The 26,912-nt window shown below is 41.7% G+C and overlaps 1 protein-coding gene across 1 annotated transcript in view; it reads right to left on the bottom strand.

Moving 5' to 3' along the window:
• Positions 1 to 22,475, bottom strand: part of LOC104950338 (teneurin-1-like) — a 25,151-nt gene extending 2,676 nt beyond the window's left edge. The window contains exons 1-8 of the mRNA XM_010776850.1: positions 22,433 to 22,475; positions 21,541 to 21,879; positions 18,401 to 18,547; positions 14,916 to 15,150; positions 13,644 to 13,763; positions 13,289 to 13,550; positions 8,024 to 8,309; positions 530 to 673 (exon numbers count right to left, since the gene is read on the bottom strand). Coding sequence (XP_010775152.1) covers positions 530 to 673; positions 8,024 to 8,309; positions 13,289 to 13,550; positions 13,644 to 13,763; positions 14,916 to 15,150; positions 18,401 to 18,547; positions 21,541 to 21,879; positions 22,433 to 22,475 — 1,576 coding nt within the window. The remainder of the gene's footprint in view (positions 1 to 529; positions 674 to 8,023; positions 8,310 to 13,288; positions 13,551 to 13,643; positions 13,764 to 14,915; positions 15,151 to 18,400; positions 18,548 to 21,540; positions 21,880 to 22,432) is intronic.
• Between the last annotated feature and the right edge of the window lie 4,437 nt (positions 22,476 to 26,912).

Here is a 26,912-nt window from a genome sequence, read left to right as displayed (position 1 = left end):
GTAAAACTAATGAAAAATATTTCGAAAAAAATATTTTAAAAAAAACATTTACATTTTTTTAATTTTTTTTTAAATATCTTTTTTTTTGAATATTTTAGGCCTAGAGGGCCCTGGGCTGGCGGCTCGCCACTGCAACCAAGGTAACCACCCCCCCCCCACCTTATCACCTGAACCTCCTCCTAGAGCACCATTGTGTTCTTTTTAACCAAATATCTCTCAGAGGGGCGTGGGGAGTGGCTCCTTGTTTTCATCTAAAGTAACAGACAGAGAATCAACACTTTTGAAACAGGGCTGAAACAGAGGGGATTATGGGATGCTGCAATGATCTGTTTGGTATTTCGAGGCCAAACACTTCAGAGACATGTTTTGTATATATCTGAGACCTATAATATATTGAAGAAAAACAGTATAATAGGGGACCTTTAACATAATTAGCATAATAAATATTGAGATACGTCTAAAAGCAAGTGTTGTGATGTCAGTGACTGTTGCTCAATTTGATTTGAATATTAGGTGTATTGTTCCTCACCACTGCGTATGTTGAGGGCGTGGTGTTTGTCCAGAGACCAGCCCCCGAGGTTTGAGGGGACCAGTTCAAATCCCTGCATCAGAGCAGTCCTCCTCTCCCATTGGATGACGCCCGGACATGACTCATACTCGTAGCCGACGGATACTGAAATGCAAACACACAGACTTTATGTTATTTTCAGTAATAGCTATGTGCTGTAGACCTGCTGCGTCTCACACTACAGTATGTTCAGCCAAATGTGCTGATATTTGCACAGAAGTGACAGCCAGCCTTTAAGCTAAAGCGCTCCCACATTTCTCTCGAAACTATACTGTATTGAGTGTTGAGACAGATGAAAGGCCTGTGGCGAGACCTCATCAGCGTGTGTGTGTTTGAGAGGGATCAGGGAGAAGTGGAGGCGTAATCAGGAGGAGCCCGTCTTCATGAAGGAGCCCTAGAATTAGCTGCTGGCCTCTTAGTTGTAATGATACGCTGTGAAGCTTTCCACTAAGACTAACAATCAACGACAGCTTCTTTTTTTTTTTTTAGGCTCGCCATGATTAGACATGTTTCAACAGTAATTTAACCACTCAGCGCTCGGGATATGTTTGAAGGGAGCCGGTGACAAAGCCCTGGGAGTTCAGGAAAACATGTAAACATACAAACATGCCTCCTAACATGTCATTCTGAAACACACAATCAAACAGACAAACCGAAAGACACAAAGGCACTAAGTGTTCCGGCTTTTTAGAAGTAAAAAACAAAGTTCAAGTAAAACTTTAAAGGATTTCTATTTTTACTAGGTTTGGAGAGCTTTATTCATTTTGCAGATACATATTTTAGAGCCAAATCAAATGTTTAGCACATGAAGTACTTTCAGATTTGTTATTAAAGATGAGATTACCCCACATCGGTAGAACTAGTCATTTAAATCCGCTCTACCTCAATCCCCCATGAATATTTTTCTCAAAACACATACTGTATGCTTTTACTTTGGTGAAATGTGATACTTTCATTTCATACTTGATATATATTTTTTACTGATGCATCATTTATTTCTTTGAGACTTGTTAGCAAACAGTTGCTTACTTAAAGGGGCCCTGATATGTTCATTTTCAGGTTCATATTAGTATTTTGTGCCGCTAATGTTTTAATGTACAAAAAGTGCCCAGTCTGCTCTGATTGGTCAAATGCTTAGAGATATCCCGCCCCTTAGTCTATCACGTACAATGTGTTGGAGCGCTAACCAATGAAGCTTGAGTGTTATGCAGTGATGTCAATGTGTTAGGGTGGAAAAGTCTAATGCAGGGGTTTCAGGCACAGGGGGAGTGTGTGGAGGGAACACAGGGATTTTAGCCTTTTCCGACCATGTACATGCACAAAAACCTATACAACACACTACAAGAAAGGGATAACCCCAACAACATAACAGGGCCCTTTCAAAATTCCAACTGACACAGAGCAACATTATTTTTTTTTCTTATCTTGTTTCTAGAAAAGCGACAAATATGAGTTACATATTCCCTCTCCTTTTGGTTACCAAGTATCTACCTTTTCATAAATGCTTTGCTAACTTTGTCCGCTGTTGATGCAACCATGAAGTGGGTTGATCAGAGCTTGTGAAATAAAAACGGGTTTGTCTGGAAACCACTTTGATTGGACTGAAAAACTAAAACAATGAGCTGAAAGACACATAAATGTTTTTTTACCATGACTCTTTGGGAATTGAGACAATTTTCTATGGATTAAATATTGAAAGTGTTGCTTTTAATGAAAAATGTATTTATTATTGCATGCAGTTTTAGATTTCCAGTGAGCTAGCTTTAATTAAAAGTAACATTCACTGTAGGAGAGTTGACTTAGACTCAAAAGTCATTACAAATATCCTGAGGCTGTTTCTCCTCTTTATGCATGTATTCAAGGCATTCCGATGTAGACAGGCTCATTTATTTGAAAAACATTCTGTCCTCTCTTCCCTCTCTTTTGTTTTCAAGGTAATGTATAAAAACAGTTGTTTAACATAATGTATAATTAAAGCAGTAGGAGTTTAATATTTCAAATTATACAACATTGCTTAAATGCATATAATGATATATTGTGAGGGCAGCTTGCTTTGTTTGACACAGCTGTTGTGGAGAAGTGTTGTAGCTGTCAATCACTGCTGGCAACGATCTCTCGTAACTTTGCTTCACTGTAAAACAACATGCCTGTGAAGTGATGGGCACCCAAGGGAAACTGGGATGCAAAGCCGGCAGAAAGAAAGGTAGAGATGGTGGAATACGTAAGTAGTGGCTTCCGCATTAGATTGAAACTCAGGAGATTCACTTTGAGGGGGAACTCTCAGCAGACACACGAGGCCAACTTAAATCTCCACCTCGATGGTAAAATCGATAGAGTGATTGGGGATGGAAAATAATGGGTCATTTGGGACACTCGAGATTGTGAAAGAGAAAAAGAAACTGTAAGGTGTTCAACAAAAGTTCTTAGTCCAGGAACAATCACTTAAGTTCATTCAAGAGGTTCATTTGTTTCAATTTGTGTTTGTCTTAAGCTCTGATAGGCCTGTGATCTTGGGTTTTTGAAGGACACAAGTAGAACAGAGGGGCGTTGGTAGTACATTTACAATTCATGGTTTTAAATTGTTACATACTGTGCAATTTCCAGCCCTTAAAGTCACATTGCACCCCCCTTGAAGAAACAATTTCATGGCCTGGAAACCAATCCATCCTTATGAAAATGCATCAAAGGTTGCCATAAATACATTGCCTTCAGCAGGGACATTGTCCCTGTTTTTAGAAGAAGAAAAAAACTACAATACAAGTGATTTCATTTGAGAAACAAGGCTTTCACAGGACAAAACGGGCAAAGCAATCTCAAAGGGAAAGTGTCAGTGTTTTGAGAACTGCTTCACAACCAATATTGCTGTAGCTATATTACAAGAAACGACACACACACTCGCAAAAAACAAGCAAGTACACTTTGGTACATAAAAAGCACACTCAATATCTCACAGGTGAAAGCTTTCATTCCCCTCTGCTGAGGCCTCGGGCAATATGTTCACCCCGGCAAACAGAGCATGATCTCCCTCTCTCTTGTTCTCCCTGGCTATGTGTGAACACAATGGACACACACACAGGGGGCCGATGTGTGTGTCGTTGAGGGAGAAGGTCCTGTAGGAGCTCTTACACATGGTAAACAAATATGGGAAACTTGAAGGTGATATTATGCTCAAGTATCCTCAGGTGACAGTGTGCCTTCGCCTAAGCCTAAAGTTTAGAGGCGCTGCTCAACATAAACTGGCAATTAGGATATATCAGCGCAGGAAATGCCATAAAAATTGCATATTTCTTCACCTAGATTAGGCTCTAAGGACAAACAGGGATACAACATCCAGAAGTAAGGCTGAGGCTGAGGAGTATATTAGAGCTGCACAATATAGGCATATCTTTTTATCGTCATCAACTTGCATATACTTGTTTGTGCATATTGTAATTACTTTGACACATCCATTAAATGTTCTCTAAAATTACACAATCTTTTTCTTTCATGCTTTCTTTGTCTTTTTAGACCAGCTGATAATGTAGGATGACAATAAAAAAAGTCATTTTAGTTTTGATATTGCAGCCATCCAGGGGCAGCAGGTATATGTAGTCTCTAACTGGAGTCAGTGGTTTTGCACAACGTGTTTCAAACTGTTGGATAATAGCCATGGAAACGTCTTTGCTTAGGGTTTCATCAAATCATTTTACTGTTCGCTAACCCTAACCCCAATGGAGTTGAATTGAAACTTGGGAATTATTTGTTCTCTAAAAACAAATAATTTTTTACCCAAAGGATGGTTTTTATTATAATTTTGCAGGCCGACACGAAGCTATGATGAACCATGTGATACTAAGAGAATCTTTCATGGGAAAAATGTGTGTTATTTTTAAAATTGGTTTGAGGCTCATAACCAGTAACCAATAAAGTTTACGAGGCAATATGAAGATTAAAGAGAAAACAATCTGCTCCCAGTAATAATTTAACTTCCCAAAGCTCTTTGCAGTATGATTCTGAAAAACCCTGACAACAAAGAGATTCTCTGAGGAAAAGTCTCCACAGGATTCCCGAACTGAAAGTAGTAAATACTATTGCCAATGATTGTCAAAGCCTCCGATTCAGAGACCGATAATGTATGATAATGTATTCTTTCTGATCCGTCCCCGTGCCAAAGCGCACCACAGGTGTGCCGAGAAGCTTGGCCGAGAAATTAGCAAAAGGGCGCTTGGCACGATGGGCAGGGCGTATTCCACTGCGATCCGGGCACAGCTGGGTTCATGAAAAACAAGTCCTCAGTGTACTGTAGTTCAGACAGAGCAACAACAAACCCACCATGAAAACAAAGAAAAATTGTATATTTATCCTGCCGTGATATTATTTCCTTGGAAACATCAGACTGTACCACAGAGAACGTACATCTGTCAGTAGTTTCGTTTAAACATTAATGCGTAAGCTGTTGCGCAAATGCATGTATCCTGCATATGCCGGGAAGTATAAAGAGGGAAGGATCAGGGGGAAACACGGGCTGAGAAGAGAGAAAAACAAGGGAGGGCAGGGGGGAGAGAGGACAGGAGCAAGGGGGGAGATCAGAGAGAATGGAGGAAATAACAAGTGGGGAAGAGAAGAAAAGAGAGTTCAGTGGAGGACAGGAATCGCTGGGAGGAGAGAGGAAAGCCCGGTAAATAAAATAAAAAAACAGGATCATAAGAGTTGAGGAAAGGTAAAAGATCAGGGGAGAGCTGGGGCAGATGAAGTGCAGCTCTAACAGATAAGGGGAGAGGAGGGGATGGATCAGGAGGAGAGAGAAGGGCGAGGGATGGAGAGATGCAATCTTTGCGCGAGACCGTACACTCGAGTGGACAAAGCTTCTGGTATGCCGGAGATATCTCAGTGCTTATGAGAAAGCTCTCTCCCTCGCAGCTCCACTGTTTGTCTACGAGCCTCCACAAAAGACAGTTCAAGAAAAACACAGGCAGCAGAAGCATTATCTCTCAGAGATTACCTATAGAAAGATCAACGGTGTAAGCTTCTATGGCGCCTTGGAATGGCCGTAATGAACATTTATATACAGTATATCTCTTTCTGCACAGGTGAAAAAGGACGTTAGGGAAAAAAGCACGATGAGCCACGTGTTGAACGCCTTCCATATATTTTGCAAAGCACTTTTTCCCACAGTTCTGTCAAAACTGTCCAAAGGGGCTATTTCCCTGTCACTGCCGATGATGTTTTTACTCTACAGTATATTCATCTCTCTCCAGTTTTCTCTGCTCTCTTTAGGTCTTTGAAATGTGGTACTCAGTCTTAAGTCCTCGCTTTTCATCTATTCACATTACATTACTTGATACTTGTTAGAAGCTTTTATCCAAAGCGACTTACACACTCAATACTGTGGGCAATCCCCACAGAAGCAATTTGGGGTGAAGTGTCTTGCCCAGGGACATAGCGACATGCTGACTGCAGTGGGGTTTGAACATGTGACCCCCTGATCCAAACACCAAGGTTCTATCCACTGCGCCACACGCCTCCCACATGATCCACTTACAAATGCATTTATTACATAAGGAGTTTTTAGTTGAAATGCGTTTTATATGCGTATTATATCATTCTATTGGTACTGATACATGTGCTGGTATTTATATGTTGATCCGTTTTTGGATCCGCATGTATAATTGGACCATATAAGAATACTATATGGTTTTGTTGATTGTTATAAATCTCGTATTAATGGTCTCTTCTCTTTAATGTATTTTTATGCATTCTTCTTTGATTAAGACATAAACAAAGAAATGCTTGTTTTGAATGTCTACTTTATGAATATAGTGGAAACGTCCTTGCATTCTGCCAACTCTTCAGTGGCCAAACTAGATTGAAGACATTGCGATAATTACATATTATAAGGCAATCTCTGAGCCCTCATTTCCCAGTTTGACACTGTCTATTAACAACTGGCTGATTACATTCTGAATGGTTGATCATTTACAAGACAATGACACTATGCAGAATGATATCTGCTCTGCTACTATTGGATTTGAGCATCTGACACAAAACGTCTAATATCAAAGAGTGTAAGAGTGGTACAGTACACCATATTTTCTATTCATTTACTTGGTTTGCATCCGATCTAAGTGGAAGACATTTCACTGTATCGCTCAGCAATTGAATGCCTGGCGATACGATACCAACGAGACTAAGCTGTACAAATCCATTATCATAAAGAAACACAAGCACTGCTTTAAAGGAGTAGTTAAATACTTTAGGAGGTGGGCTTATTTGGTTTCTTCTTGATTCGTGGTGTCCCTGAATAAGAATTTACATAGTCAAATCTGATTGGTCAACGCTTGGATAGTATGAAGTTGTGTTTTTGTTGTGTGTAGGGGGGCGGCACAGTCCATACTGGAACAGAGTGGACGAGATAGATAACAAACAGACAGACACAGACAGAAAGCCTAAAAGACAGCTTTTCGAGGTTGTAAATAGATATTTTGTCTTTAAATCCATTCTCGCCAATTTACCATTCCATTCTCGACGAGAGTGAGATAGACGTGCTGCCTCTTGCTGATTTAACAGGGAATCATACATTCATACATTCCAAATATATGTATTGCTCTGATAGTACTACGGTCTTTCATGAGTGCTCTGATTATTAAATGTATTCTCAGATTTTGAAACAGCAGCCTTATGTTGTTGTTATTTAGCCTTCCTGAGGCTAGTGCAAAGAACCTGCTCCTACAGTCCTGCGAATAATCATGGTGATTTATGCATGCACAGTAAAGAGTAAAGAGATCGCAAATGACAGCACATGAGCTATTTTCAAATGTATTAACAGTATTATTAATAGGCCGATATTTACACCAAAATGGGGTGTATACTATGGTTTATTGGGGGAAACCAAGCAATGTGATAATTGTTGGTAATTCAAAGAAGATTGACAGCACTCTTGTTAGTGCAATCAGCAAGAAGAAGAATATTAGCTTAGCTTAGCATACAGACTGTAACAAGAGGAAACACCCTCTTTTCAAAGTTTGCTAATCTGCCTATTAGCACCTCTAAACCTCAGCAATTAGTAATGAACACATTAAGTCCTGTTTGTTTGATTAGAAATATAAAAAGGAGAGAGAAAAAAAGGGCCCTTTGATGTACATTGTCAGTGTCCTAAACCTTAAGGACGCCCTAAATGTTTGCTAATAGAGTGATGCAGGGATGATGTATTTGTGGTCGAACAAAGCCAATGGGATTTTTCCATCCGATTTGGGAATATTGCATAAAAAACAAACTACATCACGGTCACATGACTTTATGTCACCATCGCTAAGCTAAAGGCGTAGTCTTATTTATTCAATTGTTAGAAACTGCCTTTTTTAAGACTCCTGAAATAACTATTGACTTCCAGACAAGGCAACCGGGAAGTGCTAAAAAGCTCTATGGCCCTCTGATTTAAAATAAACAAAGGCTTTTTGTATATTATATTCTACTTACCAGTAGCATAAGTGAGGCCCCAGACCTCCTGTCCATAAACGTCCGTCTTGTTCCACACCAGCCTGTGGACCAGGCCGGGCCCCGCGGGGTACCAGCGCTGGTACATCCTGCCCTGGACCGAGGCGCGGACATGCACCTTGGACAGACCGCCCAGTGGGGAGACGGGGGACAGCAGGGAGGGAGGGGTGAGGAGGATTCTCAGCAGAGAGAGGTAGCCTGCAGCGCGGGTGCTCAAATAGTTCAGCTTCAAAAAAGCCCCGGGGATCGAAACTTCATCCTGCACCGCCTGGGGAAAACAAGAAGGGAACAGAGTTAGATTGCAGGAGACGGACAGTGAAGAAATTAGAGGATAAATGAAATGTGTATTTGTTTTTTGAGCTGACATAATTAGGTCTTTTGGTAGGTACAGGATGAAATAGCTCACAGTCAGGTGCAAAGAGAACAGCAAGCACGTGTTAGCTATGTAACAACAATAAATACAGAGAACCTTTTCATAAAGAACATAACGTCTTTTTATTTCAATTAAAGGTATTGTTGGATTTAGCTGATATTTACGGAGCCCTGGAGGGTTCATAGAGAGAAAAAAACGAGGCCACGTTTTATTAATTTGTGCGCACAAGATGTAATTCGTGGCCTCCATTTAAATAAAACGAGGCCACGCTTTATTAATTCCTGCGCACTTTGTTATGGTTAGGCACATCGAACTGCTTGATTATTACGCCATATTATTAGTTTTATGAAGATGCCTGGTCGCCAGGGTGTGTGTGTGTGTGTGTGTGTGTGTGTGTGGGCTTTTGTTTTCAGAAGATATTATGATAGTGGCGTTCGTTACGGTGCACTCCGAGAGCATTTAGCACTAGCCTACATCGAGATTAAGATTAAACAAACTTCTTTAACTTGGGAACAGACATATGGAGATGTGTGTAAATTACTGTTCATGGTAATTTGAAAACAAATGCCGGTGTCGTCGGACACACACACCCACACAGAGCTGAGCAGAGCACAAACACATCATGTAGCATTTCACGTTACCATAGCAAAATCAACTTCCTGTCAACAGGGTAAACTCACCATCAAAATAAAAGCATCTAAATAAAGCAGAAAGTTAACCTAAATTACATTTAAGACATATACAACTGCAACAAAATTAACAAAAACAATGTCATGTCCTTTTCACTTTCACAGAACACAAATTGGGTAATTTGAACTCTCCTGTTTTGCGAATCCGGTGCTTAAACAAATAGCACATCACATCTGGCCGAAATGTCCCTAAAATGAAGTCTGAGTTTGAAATATATCTCAAATAATGTATGCAGTATGCACTGCCATTTCCCCACATACACATAACAGTCTGCAATGAAACGGTTGTCTCCTGTGCGCTCCACTTTCTACTTGGTGCACCGGTAACGATCTTGTGCGAACGAGAAAGTATATCGTGTGCACAAATTAATAAAACGTGGCTTCGTTTTATTTAAATTGAGGCCACGAATTACATCTTGTGCGCACGAATGACATGTCGTGCGCACAAATTACATCTTGTGCGAACAAATTAATAAATCGTGGCCTCGTTTTATTTATTTTTTCTCTCTATGAACCCTCCAGGGCTCCGTAGATATTTATACCTTAGAGACTAACAAATAAAAAGCCAAGCTAATCTCTCAGACACACATTGAATCTGCTGCAGAAGCACACAATTATTCATCTGCTCCAACATTTCTCTTGGCTTAATCAGATACTGTTTTAATCAGTGATTACCTTAAATCAAATTAACTCGGAGACGACTGCCTCGCACACACTTTCATCCCGCGTCTAAAAAGGCTTTGATTCCCTCTCTTAACAGAGGTGAACACAGTGGGTGTTTCTAAGCTCCCCTGGAATACTAAGTACTGTTCTTTCAATTTACTTTGTTGCCTCCTGTTTGTCCTGGCTGAGGTGTTATTTGTCATGAGGATAAAATGTTCCTTCATTTTGACAATCTGTTCATCTCATCTGATTCTATTAAATTAACTTGTGAGGTGGCGTGTTGTGGATGTGAATGACATTATTTAGAAGCAAAAAAACATCTTGTTCTCCTGCCTCAAAAGGATCGCGTGACCGTTGGATATGACTTTTTTTTGCAATCTATCATGTGTCCGGGAAACAAATAAACAACTCTCTGTGTACCGAGATATTGAGTTGGAACTGAAATTAGGTCAGGATTAGGTTTTGGTAAAAAAAAAAAACTGGAGTCACGTCTGAGGTTAAATGTATAATCACCAGTCTGACCTCCACACCGACTTTCATCCACCTGATTTGCCTTTTTGGTGGGGAAGTATATGGATGCAGTACACATTTGCATTTTGCTCATTTCTCCTTATTTGCATGATGCAAATGGAGCTAAATTTGCAACATCCTGTGAGAGCAGGTTGGTTTGCTGCTCAGCTGTAACAAATTGAGTTTTTACTGCCTGTCATCTGTACACAGGAAGCAGTGCTTTGTTATGTTTCATATTAGAGCTGCACAATAAGTACAATTCTATAGAAATCGCAACAGTGTAATATTCAAATGCTAAATATGTGTTGAAATCCCATCCTGAATGAATTTTGGGCAGTGAAAGGAGTATCTAACACTGCACTGTAACTCTGATTCATGTATTTTATACCTATATTACTCTATATTTGCTTGTTTAATGTTAACTGACTGTTTTCAAATATTTGTAGATGGTACTTTATAAGGTGATTCTGCTGCACCTTTTCTAAATGCTCCCAATCTTTTTCATTTTTGGATAGCACCTTGAATTGCCTTGTGTTGAAAGGTGCTATACAAATACACTTGCCTTGATATTTTATTAAAAAATGTTATAATGATAATGTGAAAAAATGTACATGATGATCAATCCCTCCAATATCAAATCACTATAGCAATTTCAGTCCAAAAATAATGGTTATTACCCAGTTTTCCTAAATCTTGTAACTTGTTTCTTGATTGTATGGGCCTGTTGTAACTTATACATAATCGCCTGATCGCGATCATTTGAGCTGACAGCAGTCATTTTGCCTAGTCGTCGGATTCCATAATCAAGGGAATATAAAGCCAATGTGAAGTAGTGAAGTATTGCGTTCCCATTGGCTGGGTAAATAAAGTGTCTACCTGGGCTGCAAGGATCCAACGACAGAAAAAAAAAGAAGAGTTTAGATCTCACTGCTGCAATTACTTCTCTTTCAGCTCTTGTAAGAAGGTGTTTGTTGCTTCTGAAGCGAGAAGATGACAGAGAGGTGCTGATAATGGGTCTCTTTATTTTTAGCGGTGTGTCTCCCCCGGGCTGCAGCAATGTGTTTGACAGCTCTATAGAAAGCTATGCTGGGGTTGTTGCTTCCAATCCAACTTTTCTAATGAGATAATTCACATTAAAATGTTTGGATAGAAACATGGTGTTAGGAGATAGGTGTGGGCGGGTGGATGCGCTCTGAGGAGAAAGGTGTTGGCGATCCGAGCAAGGCGGAAATGAACAGGTAAAATGACAGTAGTGAATGTAAAGAGTAGCCTTCAGTTTATCCATGTTTAAACGCTGCAGCTTTCTAAAACTTAACTAAAGATCCTGAATCTCCCAACTGCTGTTGAAGTGGGATTGGTTATCACTGGCCCTGTGATTATTTTTGTTGCATTTGTACTGACGTAAATAAGCAACACGTTCTCACTCCCAACCCGTCACACGTTGACGGACGGTCAGGGCCCCTCCCCGTCACTCTATTACGGACAGGGTACCCCTTGGATGTCAGTTTTCAACGGGCAGTGCGTCCCATAGACCTTCATAGACCTCCCATAGCGTTGATAATAGACGCCACAAGAACGTTCCCCAACGGTCGGTTGTAATCAATATTAATATAATAATTATTTATTTTGTAATAGTCACACTCGATTTCGCCGATTTTCTGGTTGCCCCAGCTGGTCGACACCTCTTTTAGCAGAAACAAAGGCTACATTAATGTATTAATGCCGTTGTCCGTTACAAACTCTTCAACTACAACCCTAATTACATTTAAAAACATTTTAGAAGGCCTCACGAAATACTTTAATGTAAACTAAAATGTAAATGTGAAGGGATGTGTGTAATGTGGTGATTATTATTCACCCACGGATCTATGGGTTTGGGTATTGTTCCGCACGGACATTTTAGTTAACCGGACTTCCTGTTGATGTGAAATCCGAATACATTTAAAAAAAATAAAATAATACTTTCTATTCCGAGTTTGGTTGCTTTTCTCTTTGGAGGTCATCACATAACGGCATTGTAATACACGGTTCGGCTGCATTAAATATTACACATCTGCCGTAGTTCGCTATTTATAGAGCCCTGGTGAGAAGACTTCTAGACAAACAGGAAGAACTGCCGCCGAAACTGAATATGTGACGTGGATCATAAATATATCAGCAATTAAACAAAATCTTTAATTTCTCTTCACATTATACTGTAAGTCTCCTAGCAGTATCAATACTAATTCGGCTGACTTTTATATTTGATCCAATCAGTATATTGGTATATTTACACCATAACGGTGCACAGCTGACAGAAAGGGACACCTGGTGGTTAAAGCATGTTATTGAAATGTATTATTTGTATTATTAGATATTAATAGGAGACACAGACAGACAAACTAATAAGGCTTTATTTAAACATTAAAGAATACTTTAGGTTAAGGTCTTATTTTGAATAAGGGGGTATAACATATTAAGCCTGACAAAGTACTAATATATTGCTTTTCTGCAATGTTAACTACTGCATGTTTAAGCACTTATTTGAACTGATATTATACGTATTATACTCTTATAAGATGTATGTAGATAGTATAAGAAATGTGCAGAATACGACTAATGTGCAACCATTTTTGTTACATTACATTTTTAGAACTAGGTTTTCTTTCTTTTAAATATTATTAATTGCAGGAATTGTATGCCTTTATTTAATAACGATAGTTGAGAGAAACAGGAACATTTGGGAGAGAGACACGGATTAGAGAGTTAGCCATGCCAGGAATCGAACCGGGCACTGCTCGCATGTGGTAAGTACGCTAACCACTAGGATATGGGACAGACCCAAGACACGTTTTTTTAAATAAATCTGTTCAGCAGAGCAATGGGTAAAACTTTGTTTCCAAAAACGATTTCAGAATTGATTGACAATTGATTGACAAATTGCAACAACTTCCTGATTCCTGAATGGAAATGAGTCATCAACTATAATTTATTTTCCTGAGAGGCTTTCGATGGAGTTTTGTGGTGTCATACCTGTAGCTCCGGCACTGCGGGCCCCTTCTCTGCACACGCTCCCATGTATCTGGGGAGCGGGTATGGCAGCACCAGCGGGTAGGGACTCAAAACCGTCCTGATGTCACATTTGGGAGGCGGAGCTTCTTCCCTGGACATGGTCACCTGATCCAGAACCAGGAAGTTGTTGTTTGGCGTCCAAATGGTGCGTGTTTGTGGCAGAAAGGGGGGCCGCTGGAACATCAAGGTCATGGCCATGGCGCCCAAGGTCACCAGGTCGAAACTAAAGGTAGAAGACAGTAAGACAATAAGATTGAAGGATTACGGGGAATAACGAAAAGTGGATTTTGAGGATTTTGTAACTGGATTCCTGTACCTCCCATCCTGCCTGCTGATGGTGTAACCGTACTCTGGATGCTGCGGGAAGGTGATGTTGACGCCAACCAGAGGAGAGCCGTCCTGCAACGCCACGCTGCCTCGAATCACAGCTACCCGACTGGAAAAACAAAGGGGAGCAGAGAGGGATACACAATGAAAAGAGAAGACATGAATGGTTTACAATGATGGAGAATGTAATGATTGTTTGCAGAGAGCCATATTGTGCCGGACGACCTTGTGCCTGAAGAGAAAAGCAACTGCAATTATTCTGCTCGCTACAATTCCCTCCTTTACAGAGAAATCTGCCAGAGATTGCCAGGATACAAGGGCCATAAATATAGCTTCACCCACAGTAAAACCTTTCAACACCCTGTCATATAAAAAAAAACCAACGTCCACATCATGTTTATATCACACAGTGACAGTGTTACCTGCAGCATTAAAGCTCTTTAAATAGACCCTAAACTATCAGCCACTATTTTGAAATATTCATCTTGTTTTGCAGGGTGAGATACACTGCTTAAATCGCAGAACTGGTCAAAGGAAGACAGATTAGGACGGACACATGTGTTGCACGCATTGATGGAGCCTATCTGTTACTCAGGGAAGAGGGATAAATGAAGTATGGCGAGGTTTCTCCGGGTGGCTGCATCGCCCCGTTTGTTACCCCTGTGCTGAAAGCTGCCATCGATTTCCCCTCTGAAGAACCTGCCACATAATTAATGTATTTGTTTATTCGACAAGTGAACCGAAGAGGGGGGAAAAAAATGCACTTTGCCATTTTTCACAGAGGCATCGCTGCTTGTTTTTTCCAAACTTTCTAGGTCATCCTGTTGCCGGCGATATGTATTTCTCTCTCATATTGCAGCGCTGAAAAATTAATGGGGACACCTTAAAGACTGTTGTAACTGAATGACACATTAGTGTGTAACAAGCAAATGCAGTTGTGGTGGCTTGACAGTGATACTTGGGAGGACGCTTCGCTGCCATGTGACTGCTAATCTCCATGGGAACGCGATCGCTGATATGTGTGCACAGGCGTATAAACACGGGGAGGAAAAAAATGCCTCATTTACATGCAAACGCACATGCTATCATTAAACAAATAACAGGGAAAAATGGACGATTCAATGCATTAACACAGATGTATTTGCTTCATTATCTACTACTCATGGCTTTACATGCTATATAGGAGGACATCTGAAGGGCATGGAGGAAAACAAATACAAAAAGCATGCAAACGCAGACCCGGGCAAACAAGAGCACATACCTGGTATCAAAGGGCACGTCTCCAGGGAGAGTGTGTGTGGCCGATTTGCCGAGGAGGAAGCGTATGCGGCGGTAGAAGCTGTGCATGTGTGTGCCGGCGGGCGAGGGGGGTACGGCGGGGGTCAACGGGCTCTGCTGCAGCAGGGCCAAGGGGTCCGTGGAGCCGTGGCACAGAGGGTCCGAGCCGCAACTCAGCTGCTCGCAACAATCAGGGTCCACGCAGTCCATGAGGCCATCTGAAATTACAAGGGAGGTTTAAAAATGCATGAAACACTTTAAAATATTTATAGAATGTGAGGAGGGGGGGATTTACAGAGTCAATACAGGCGAGATCTTTATTGTGCGTACTTTATAAAGGCTTTAATAGAATTAAGTGACTAAAGTGCTGAGAACACATTTCTATTCTAAAGGCCAAGGTACTGTATATATCTGCAGTGAAAAGACATAAAAAACCATAAACCCTGCCAAGAAATAATTCTGCTGGCCTGAGAGGAAGTCATCTACAACAATGAAGTGTGCATGTATCGCCATTATCACGAGTGTCAATCAAATAAGATTCAATACGGGGGCCATCAGTGTACAATTATAGCATCTATTGTTATGAATCAGACGGGTATTATTCCAATGTGATCCGTAAAAGTCCGGCGTAAACAATGAGCCGCCGAGGCAAACCAAGGCGGCAGGTAATAGGAGCCGGGATGGCATTTGTGTTTCCTATTTCAAGTGTGCTCCTGAAAAGGCAGGAAGCAGTGGTGACATTTAAATGCATCTGGCCACGGAGCAGAGAGCGAAAGGCCAACAATACTCTATTATGTCCTCGTAGAAAGCTAGCCTACTACAATGGTTGATTTCCATAAGACTCCCTACTTCAACTTGAAAGCACGGCAATAATTGAAATTCTAATATCATTGTCATTACACACGTGTGTTGCCTATTATGCGGGCATTTTTGTTTACCCGTTACATACAGGGAAGTGCAGTGAATGTGGATTTTGAACATGTGTAATATAAATATGTATGATTTCACTGTGTGTGTGTGCGTGTGCGTGTGCGTGTGCGTGTGCGTGTGTGTGTGTGTGTGTGTAGAAAAGGATGTTTTTGTGGAAGAACAATACGAGCGCTCGGCTCTCCCATCCAGGCGGAATAATTGGAACTCTCTCTTCAAAGTTCCTCTTTATTCTCTGATTACTTGTGATAGCATCTTTCCATCTCTGTCTATCTTCAGAGACAAAAAGATTGCAGCGAGAGAAGGCTATGAGAGCCTACGGAATATCTGCCAATTAAGGGGCGATGGCTGAATTGTGTGGTAGAAAATTATGGTTTCTCAAGCTGTGCAGAGAGGTGCAAGGATAGAAAGATAAGAGAAGTGTAAGTGGTCTCCATGAGGCTTTGTTAGTGAGTCTTTCTCCAGCGTAATCATTCCTAAACTCAACGGTTTGATACATACGGTACGGACGCCTCATCAATATTCATATGGCATTATAAAAACCTTATAATGTCATACAGGGCTTTTTTGCAGATAGCGCCATTTATGGTAATGCAGAGAGAAACGTGTCACTTCCTCCACCCTCTCTCCACCTCAACCTCCCGGCTCATTCAGAGAGAAAAATAAACAGTTTTTATTTAAAGGGACAGTCCAGGCATTTAGTTGCATAATGTGGAACGTGTGTGATAAGAAAAAGACACATTAAAAAAAATAAGTTAAAGGAAGCAGCAGAGGCTGAGATATCCTGACTTTTAGTCCAAATGTTGGTTAAACTACATAAAAACAGGATCCTTCATTTCCCACAATTCAACAAACATCACCCGGCCATGCGCGAGACTTTCAAAGTAACAGCAGACTTTTAGCGAAATAGTCATATTTGGTTTTTTTGCAGATATGGGTGAGAAGATCAATATTGCTATCATATCTGTCCATTCAATGTAAGTCTACAGCTAGCAGTTAGCTTAGTTTAGCTTAGCACTTAAATCAGGGGAAATGATTAGCCTGGCTCTGTTCAAAGGTAATACAATCTCAAACAAGGATCTCCAAAGCGCAGGGATTCAAATCTCGTTTGTTTTTCAAAAACGAGTGCATTGACTTCCTACAGATCTCGCAGCCTCAGAATGACTACAAGACTTTACTTCTCCTGATATCGAACATTGATCAATTGTATCCCTGTTCATATTGAACTCCCTGCAAGATTGTAAAGCATAACCCAAAATTCAACACCTAAATCCTAAATGATTTGAGTCTAGATGAGAACATATCTTGAAGGATTGTCACAGACATGAATCGGTTTTTAAACTATTTCCTTTTTTTTCAATGGTAGCATATCTATTGATTTAAATCAAACATAATTCAATGAAAGTAGTGATCTTTTTTTTTTTGAACAACTAGATTAAATAACCCGTTCTGACACAAAAACATTAAGAGATGAGTCAAAGTTGCCCCTATTTTTTACCCTATCATATGAAATATCTTTTGATAACCAAATAAAATCAGAACAATGACTTAATCCATAAATTAAATACGAGAAAACCATCAGTGCCTACACTGCTGGCAGACCGCAGTCCCGCTGTGACTTGTTTCTTTTATTTAGCCGCACTACAACACATTAAGTTTATAATCAGGCAGAGTGAAAACCTGTATTTCATGTTTTGAGCAGCCATCTGACTGACTTTCTGAAGTGTTGACTCAGTCAGTCATGCAGCTTTGGTAAACAATGTGAAGGTTACATTGTTGCTTTCAGCCGCCCAAAAAAGGACTACAAAAAGTGTGTTAGGCGTTTGAGGTTTCCCGCTGCTGTGTGCACTGACTCAAACGCCATGCCTCATAAAAACATGGAACCATGCACAACAAGCGGGGAGCATTTCCTCCACACAGAAGAGACACTGCCTTGTTTGCAATGATGGATTACAACCTGCTTAACAGGCATGTCTAGAATGGATATTTGATGTTTCAAAATGAACTGGCACAGGTGAAAGGAATGTATGATCTCAAAAAAAGTGTTGGGAAACCTACTAAGAAGGGACTAAAATAGGGAGACGATTATGGAAATGGGTAGAGATTGCGCTCCCGCTGAAATGCTCCTTCCCTGAATCCTTACCTGAAAAGAACAACCCTGCTCTGAAGCTGAGTGACACACACCTCTCACCTGTCAACAAACAGCCCCTAACCAGAGAGCTCTTTTCTGCATGGGTTGCTGTATTAGGACTTGAGAAAGATTTTCTCTGAGTGCCTTTTTATCCCTGCAGGAGGTATGCATATTAGACATTTAGCTGTGATAAGAAGAAGAACACACACACAAATTCAGATTCAATGCAATAATGACCAGCGGGACTCTACGGGAGTCTCAGCAGGACTGGGACAGGAAAACAAAGATTTTCCAGCAGGAAAAAAAGGAGGAAGTAAAACAGAGCGGACAACGTGCCACAGAGACAGAAATGAAAGAGGTGAGAAAAGAGAAGAAGAGATAGAAAATGAAGGATGGAGTTGGAATGTCACCTCCGTCGTTGTCTGTTCCATCACTGCAGTCAGTTTCCATGACAACGCTGCATCCAGGCCCACTCCATCCCGCCTGGCAGACGCAGCGCCAGCCGCTCTGCTCCAGGGTGCAGCGCCCGTGCCCGCTGCACAGCCCGGGGCATCCATCTGAGAGAGGGGTGTCCCACGTGCAGATAGACAGACACACACACACACACACACGCACACGCACACGCACACGCACGCACACACATACACACACACACTAAACAAATGGGAGAGACATAACAAGTGTCAAAAGATAGATAATGGGAAGAGAGAGGGAGGTAAGCAGAGAACAAGGGAAGGGGAGAAATTCCCTAATTACACATGTAACAGTAAAGTATGGGCTTTTAAACTCATTACTCTCTCCTGTAATTGTATGCTTGTCTTGCAGCTGACTCGCAGGAGATCAAAGAGTAATGCTGAGAGAAGCAGAGTAGGAATCAAGTAATTATCACTTAAAAGATGAAGCATCTTTGCTTGCCTTTGCTGTAAACCCCTTTCCTCTCCACATGTGTTTGACATTAGCCGTCCTGTGCCCCATTGGTGAAGACATTCTGAGAACACTAAGAGATCCTGACTAAAAGGAGGCCCAAGGCACGAGGAAGTCTATTTATAGACCTGGGTCACAACAAGCTGCCACTAATTAGGCAGGTTCATCATGAAGCGGGAAAAGGTATAGTGAAACAGAGGAGAAGAGAAATGCTGTAAAGGGGTTAGTGGAAATATGGGTTGAATATTTAAAGGCACAAAAGCTAAGAAATGTATGGCAGAGGTTGTGAAATATGTCATTTATTTACTTGTTTATCATCCCTAATATGTAGTTTATAGCTGTAATTACTAATTTTCAGTACTTCAAAAAAGTAAACAAAGACACAAATATGTTAGAAACTGGATTTGTTTGATTTGCTTTTTTTTGTTGCTGAAAACAGCTGCTGCAGTCCAAATGTTCTCTAATGAGAGTGAAGCAAAACACAAAGGTTGATGACAGAAAACTAAAACAACTAATATAGGTACCAGGTTTTGACTATGAAATAAAAAGGCAATGTTTCTGGTTCTGATGCATAGATTTGTTTCTGATTATTTAAACTGTCCAATATGAGTCCAACAGTGTCAAAGGGGTGCAATGCATCAGTGGAGTGCTCTTTCAGAGGCTGCTGTCAAAATATTTGTACTCTTTGGCAAGACTACCCCTGCAGCATAAACCGTAATGTAATAATAGTTGATTTAAAAATGTATTAAGCAGGTGTGAATGTGTTTGTGACTATCCAGGGTATAACCTTTGCCCAATGCATGCTGGGAATTCCACATCTTCAATTGTCTGCACGTTTCAGAGATTGGCACTGCAGTAAAACCTTTAAACATAAATATATTAAAATACATCGGGCAGTAAACTTGACTCAGCCAGAAAAGTAATAATATACGTCCATTCATGTACACTTCCAAAATCCACTAATGTTGCATGTGGTGCGACTGAAATACTTGGCGGAGTTCTTATTTGGTCTGTGGCTCGGGGATGGGGGAGTTACTCTTCACAAGAGCAGAAACGTTGGAATAACAAAATGCTCCTGACGCCAGAACCTCCTCATAGATCCTGCCAGGGTGTCAACATGCCCTGCAAGAATGTGCTGAGCTTCATTCTTGCCAAGGGTCAGTTGAGTAAATGTGCGTGTGTGTGTGTTTGTGTGTGTGCGGATATATTTCTATCTGTGGGATTGTCTGTGTGTGTGTGTGTGTGTGTGTGTGTGTGTGTGTGTGTGTGTGTGTGTGTGTGTGTGTGTGTGTGTGTGTGAGAGTGTGTGTAGGCGAGTATACGTGGGGTTTAGGGTGGGACAGCTGGAGACATGAGACAAAGAGCTCAGGTTAAAGAGGCTGTTTGGTGCAAGAGGAGGACACCACTGACTAACAGTTACTAATACAGTTAGTTACACTTTAATAAAACATTGTTACTGTAGTGAAAGAAAGGAGACCAGGTCAACGGAGACTGTGCCATTATGTACCCATCCCGTTGAGGTGTCCTTGAGAAAAGTACACTGAATCCCTCCCAGCTTTGTCTCTGACCTTCCCATTAAAGGCATTATGTACATACTGTATTTGGTTATACACAATAACCCTGCAATGCAAGGTGCATTTACTTTTTCTTACAATATGTAAATCATATTTCTCAGTCCTGTTTATGGGAACTGGGAGTGGAATTTCTCCGCACCATTTTGCTCGGCAGCTGTTGCCCAGAGCAGCAGTCGTCCCTGTCTGCGGTGCCTATGCAAGCCAGGCCGGCCCACACACTGTGGGGATGAGCGGTGGCACAGGAAGATCCCATAATCCCTGTTGGTGAGAGAGAACAGTCACATACAATCAGGGAAAGGTAGAAGAATACCTTTGTTCTCTGTCTGTATGAATAACAAAGCGTGTACTTTTCTCATATTTGCATGAGGGAATTTCTCCACATGTGTATGTGCATATTTCCCCCGGGTATATGCACCCACTTTGTCCAGTATATTGGGGTGAAGGTGCTTTTCACTCAGGTGAAAGAAGGACCAAGTCAGTGTTTATAACAAGGGGAAATACAGTAACTGCTGTGAAGGATGCTGCTCTGCACAAAGACTGATTCACAGGGCTGATGGGAACATGTGTGCAACACATGGTGAGGCCTGAACAGAGTGAGGGCCATGGGCTGGAGAGGCCCATGGAGACCGGGCTACAAACAACCGCACACCACACACACACATTATTTTTGCTGTGTGTGTGCGTGTGCGTGTGCGTGTGCTTGTGCGTGTGTGTGTGTGTGTGTGTGTGTGTGTGTGTGTGTGTGTGTGTGTGTGTGTGTGTGTGTGTGTGTGTGTGTGTGTGTGTGTGTGTGCGCGTGTGATTGGTATGTTGGGATGAGGGATATCCGGTGGAGTGCCAGCGTGTGAAAGTGTCTCAGAACACACAGAGAGCTCTGAGACTTGATTACAGCTAATTGCAAAGATGAAGCACAACAGCTGGAACCGCCTTGCTGCCATTCAAAGACACCGAGCACACACAGAGACACAAACCCTCCCGCACACCAACCACCCCCTGGTTGTTGTTTCTTTTAGTAGGACAGAAGAAAAAAAAGCTCTGTCTTTGCACCTCACCCCTCATTCCTCTGGCTCCACAGCTCTTGGCAGGGCCGGATCTGCAGCTCAGAGCTCTGCAAGATGACTGAGAGGTTGTTGGAGTTGATGCGCTCTGGCTCTGGCTCTGGCTCTGGCTCTGGCTCTGGCTCTGGCTCTGGCTCTGGCTCTGGCTCTGGCTCTGGCTCTGGCTCTGGCTCTGGCTCTGGCTCTGGCTCTGGCTCTGGCTCTGGCTCTGGCTCTGGCTCTGGCTCTGGCTCAGGCTCAGGCTCAGACTGCTGAGGCGGCTTTTTTCAGCTGTGGGGTTTCCCCCCTTGCTGTGGCATTGATGGAATCCTAAAGATGCTTGCAGCCAGATGTCTCAAAGACAGAGAGAAAGACAGAGGGAGAGACGGAGGCAGCCAGCAGCCTGCAACATGCGTGATCTCTGTTCAGGCTCCACAACGCCTTAAAAGCAAAGATGTCTGCATTCGTTCTAAAATAACCCATATACACACTTTTATCTTAAATAATAAAAGACACCTTTGTAGCAAAATAAGTATCAGTCATTGGAATTTGTCTAAGATTTCAAGGCAGAAATTGAATTTGGCTCTCTGCTTTAAATTGGTTTGACCAATAATAAACACTGAAAAAGACTTGGGCTGTGTTCAAGGCAAAATGAGGGAAACAGTTGTTGTTTCTAGGAAGTCCAGCCGACTGAAGAAAAAATGAAACAAACAATGGTTTGTTTACCAGACTATTGTTCTTAGGTGATCTCCGACAACAGACATACACAGTCATGGATCAGATTCCTTTCCTCTGCAACACACAAACACATTCTCTTTCCACATTTCTTTCTGCCTCACCTACCTTTGTTTCTGTCTCCCTGACCTTCTTTCCTGTCGATCCTCTGGTCTTTCTCCCGGAGACCTACTCACGCAGACAGGAAGTGTGGCCTCCTCTGGGTTTGGGCCCATCAGGTTGGTGTTTATTGTTCTAACCTCAGTGAATTAGCATTGAAGACATTGGGAACAAAGTCAAGGGCATCCGAGCCGCTGGAGGTTGCAGGGGAGGGAGAGGAAGCAAAACAGGACCAGACTGGGTTGTATATTTGTTTAGTGTTGGGTGTGGGGCTGCCAACAGCGATGTGAGGACCAGGAGTGTGAGGAGCAGGTTGCTTGGGGTCGTGTGATTGGTGCAGAGCTACAACCGTTCCTCCAATTGTGCCCTGTGGACGTCATTATGCTGCACCCAACACTCACTTCCTCGATTACAGAATGTAGAAATTATCAGATTGGATAAAGTAGGAACTGTGCACGCATTCCATAATTTCCTGATTTAAAAGAAACAGCTCAAATTCTTAGTTATACAGTTCAACCCTTAATACTCCAAACCACTTTACCATATGTGTAAAAACGTCAGCAGACACGGACAATGAAAAGACCTGCATATGGCACCTTTCTCTCCTGGCTACTTCAGGGCAATAAATGGTCAAAGTTAACGAATGAAAGTGTGTGTTCCTGCTTTGTAAAATGCCATGCAGAGCAATTTAAGTCCCTCTCCTCCACAGCAGCAGGGAACAGGAGGCTTCAGGAATGTGCTCTCTCCACACAGCTATGGAGAAAGCAGCGAGGAGTTCCCAGCTCCCACCAACATGGAGGGTAGAGTAAACATACCTCAGCTCAAATTAAATGCTTTGTTATTAGCGAAACAGTTTGTCCTTTGTTAAAATTAAAAATGCATTTTGTCCATCCTGTAACACTACTAAGGCAAAGCTGCATGTTTTAAACACTGAAAAGTCACTGAAAAAAAGATTACAAAACCACAGTATTTGAAGAAATGCATGTACAGAGTCTCAGTTAACCCTTAGATGCACGAGTGACTGGACCCTATACTCTTCCATAAGTGGGTAAAAAAGGACCCGTATTAGAATAATATGTGTTTTTATGCCAGAAAAATAACTTGTATAATATTTAGTATTATATTTTGGTTCACACTAGAAATATTTTATATTTAATTTTTCACTATTTATAATTTTAGAAAATGCTTTACATTTTGAAAAAAAAATGTTTTCCCATAGGATCCATAGAAAATGCATGCGGGTCATTTTTTAGCTTGGGGTAGTAATACAAAAACTACAATTTCTTAAAATGTAAATAACAAATTTGAATGGCATGATATCCAAAACATGTTTTTTGAGGAATAGCTGGAATATGAAATAATAAAAAAAATTTAATTACAAAGATACTTCAAGAAAACCACCTCACCGGGTCAAAAAATACCCACTTATGGAAGCTTGGGGTTAAATACAATTGATGGGCTTTCAATTCATCGATAACAAAACATGACAGTAAAAAGGCATACTGAAAGCAAGCAGATGGATGACATTTTTAGGGGACAACAAAGGTGTCAGTTTATCACAAAAGAGGGTTTATGGAAAATCTAGCACTAAGGTCAACCAACGTTATCATACAGAGTTCAGTGGTGATTGTCATAATTATCACCCAAAATAGACCTGAGCACAGGATGGTACATGTAGTCTTTAGAGTGGAAGCATGAACTTAGTTTTATGTTTTTAATATTCTTTTTAAATGAATAAGTTAATCAATAAGTACATTAAGTACTTCACAAGACCTCATGAAAGAACAACAAAGAAGTGAGGATACCCGGCCCGGAGGAAGCCCGGGGTCCCTTTCTGGAGCCAGGCCCAGAAGGAGGACTCGTCGGTGAGCGTCTGGTGGCCGGGCTTGCCACGGAGCCCGGCCGGGCACAGCCCGAAAAGGCAACGTGGGCAACACCTCCGCTTCTCCCTGAGACTGCCAAGGCACACNGCCCTCTGTGAATGTAGAGAGGGACCACCAATCAGCTCCTGTCTTCACAGTAACTCGCAGAGACGAGCTTCTTTCATTTAACCCTTCACATTCAAACAGAAACTGAATCTGTTTGAATGTGAAGGGTTAAATGAAAGAAGCTCGTCTCTGCGAGTTACTGTGAAGACAGGAGCTGATTGGTGGTCCCTCTCTACATTCACAGAGGGCCCGCTATAGTAACTGAACGAGAGAGTAATGTCAAATGACAGTACAATTGACCAATCGTATCTTCCCTCTAAATGGGTGGGCTTTATTTTCGCGGACTTTATGACAAGTTCCGTCCGCTGTGAAGTTTATGCATGTGTATAAAGAGGTGTAGTGACGCGTCCTAAAACCCGGAAGTAAGCTGCGCTCGGGTTCCCTCGACAAAAAAGCAATGAGATTTCTCCATAGGATTTTGGAAAATAGCTGGAAATAAAGTCTGTGGAAAACGAACCTGTTAGATAAATGCACGTTTTGTTCAGCCGGATAATATCCACATGTCTACCCTACTTTTATTATTTTCAAATCATAAATCTAATCGATAGATTTATGACCTAGGTATAAAAGTCACGGCTCGCCACTGCTTGGTTGGTTATTGGCTAATGGTTACACAAGCCAAAAAATCGTTATGACATCATAAAGTTGCCGAAATCTGATCAGCTGATTTTCAGACAGGTTTTTCTAAATGGATAAGGAAAGAAAATGAGCTAATCTTTTTTCCTGAGACTTTCAGAATCTCTTTACACAGAGGGGACACATGTTGATGTAGAAAAGACATGAAAAAGTGGATTTTGCATAATAGGTGACCTTTAATATAAACTGCAGTATGTCTGATTTGCGGATACAACCGCAAGACTTTAATTCTAGTGCCAAACTTCTTATGCCCACTTATAACTAATACAGAAAATTCGTAGTGTAAAAGAGCTAAAAACCGTTAAAACTTTGGCAGAAATGTTGCAGGAGCAGATTGAGAAAAATGTGTTTCCAGAGCCTTTTATGTATTTATCGCCTTCCTCACTCCCCAGGAATCCTCCACAAGGGAAACGGTGAGAATGTCTTCCTCTCGCAGCAGCCTCCTGTCATCGCCACGGTGATGGGGAACGGCTTTTACCGGAGCGTCCCGTGCAGCCCGAGCTGCAGCGGTGCCGCCCGGGACATGATGCTGTTCGCCCCCGTGGCCCTGGCCAGCGGCCCTGACGGCTCCCTCTACGTGGGGGACTTCAACTTCATCCGCAGGGTCCACCCCGACGGATACACCAGGACCATACTGGAACTCAAGTGAGAGAAATTATCTCATTGCGTGTGATAAGAGTAGTGGTCCTGATAGGAATCTTTCACAGTGAGATTCTCAGCATTGGATTGAGTCGAGCACAATTAGAGCAGAATTAGCTTGGTTGATATGTGTTAGCATGGCATTAGCTCTGGCTGGCATCTGCGCCTGTGATCTGTTTGAACTCAACAGAATGCATCCCGAAGTTTGTCTTCATGCAAAAGCAGAGTGTGTGAGGTTTAGACATCACACACTCTAATCTACCTCTTAAGGATTTGAGAGAAGCTCTTTGCTGCAAAACAAAGATTTTTTTTTGTTCCTGTGGATTATGACAATGATATCTACTACATGGCTGCAGGCACTACATTTTCTATTTCTGTATCTTCTCAAGCGTAGAATCTCAACGGGATTGCACAGTCATTTGTCCTGTAAAGTGTTCTCCTTGTGTAACTTTACTCTCTCATTCTCTGTTATTATTGTATCTCCGACTAATATTTCTGATTCAGACGGAGGTTTTCAGAGAGTCTGTATTTGATACTTCCCCATCCTCCGGGAGCAAATGCCAAAGAGCTTCCTGTTTATGTTAATATTTAATGTGAAACAATACAGACGTCTAAATCAACCCTAATCTCTCTTTATGGGGAGAAAATTGACTGATTGTAGCCTATGAAATTGTAAGTGACTCTCGTTAGCATCATAAATGAACGCTGTTTTTACCTTTTCTTCTCTCTTTTTTTTCAAACGCTCCTTTATGGCTTATTATCAGGAACCGGGACACCAGACACAGGTGAGAACTAGTGATTAACACCTGCTTTCATATCCCTGCACAACACACACACACTCACACATGATGTGTGAAGAACAAGACATGTTGCAAAATGCCTCGCAGCACTTAACCTTGGTTTCTTTGTCGCACGTTTCAAATTGCGTTGACCTGACTTCCCCTCTTCCCACACACACACACACCATACCCAAAATCTGCATGTTGCAGGCAGATCTATCAAATCCCCATTTAAATTTCACCAGTCGATATTCCATTTATAAATTGGAAATCGCCCAAAATGTCAAGGATTTCATGTTCCAGAAGATTACTGACACTCAGTTTGGTGGATGCAGCATTCACCCGCTGCCTGAGCCGGAATAAAAGCCTGGGGCCTCGCACGGCCTCAACTTCGTCCCTGGCCCCGAGCCTTGATGGTGGTGTGAGTTCTATACACCATGTTCGACAGGAGATTAGACAGATGTTATAGGTTTTGTGTGTGTGTGTGTGTGTGTGTGTGTGTGTGTGTGTG

This window comes from Notothenia coriiceps, unplaced genomic scaffold, assembly GCF_000735185.1.
Source record: "Notothenia coriiceps isolate Sejong01 unplaced genomic scaffold, NC01 NC01_scaffold00000339, whole genome shotgun sequence".
In the NCBI taxonomy this organism is placed as follows: Eukaryota; Metazoa; Chordata; class Actinopteri; order Perciformes; family Nototheniidae; genus Notothenia; species Notothenia coriiceps.
Note: the sequence above shows the minus strand (reverse complement) of the source record. Positions and strands in the feature narration are given on the sequence as shown.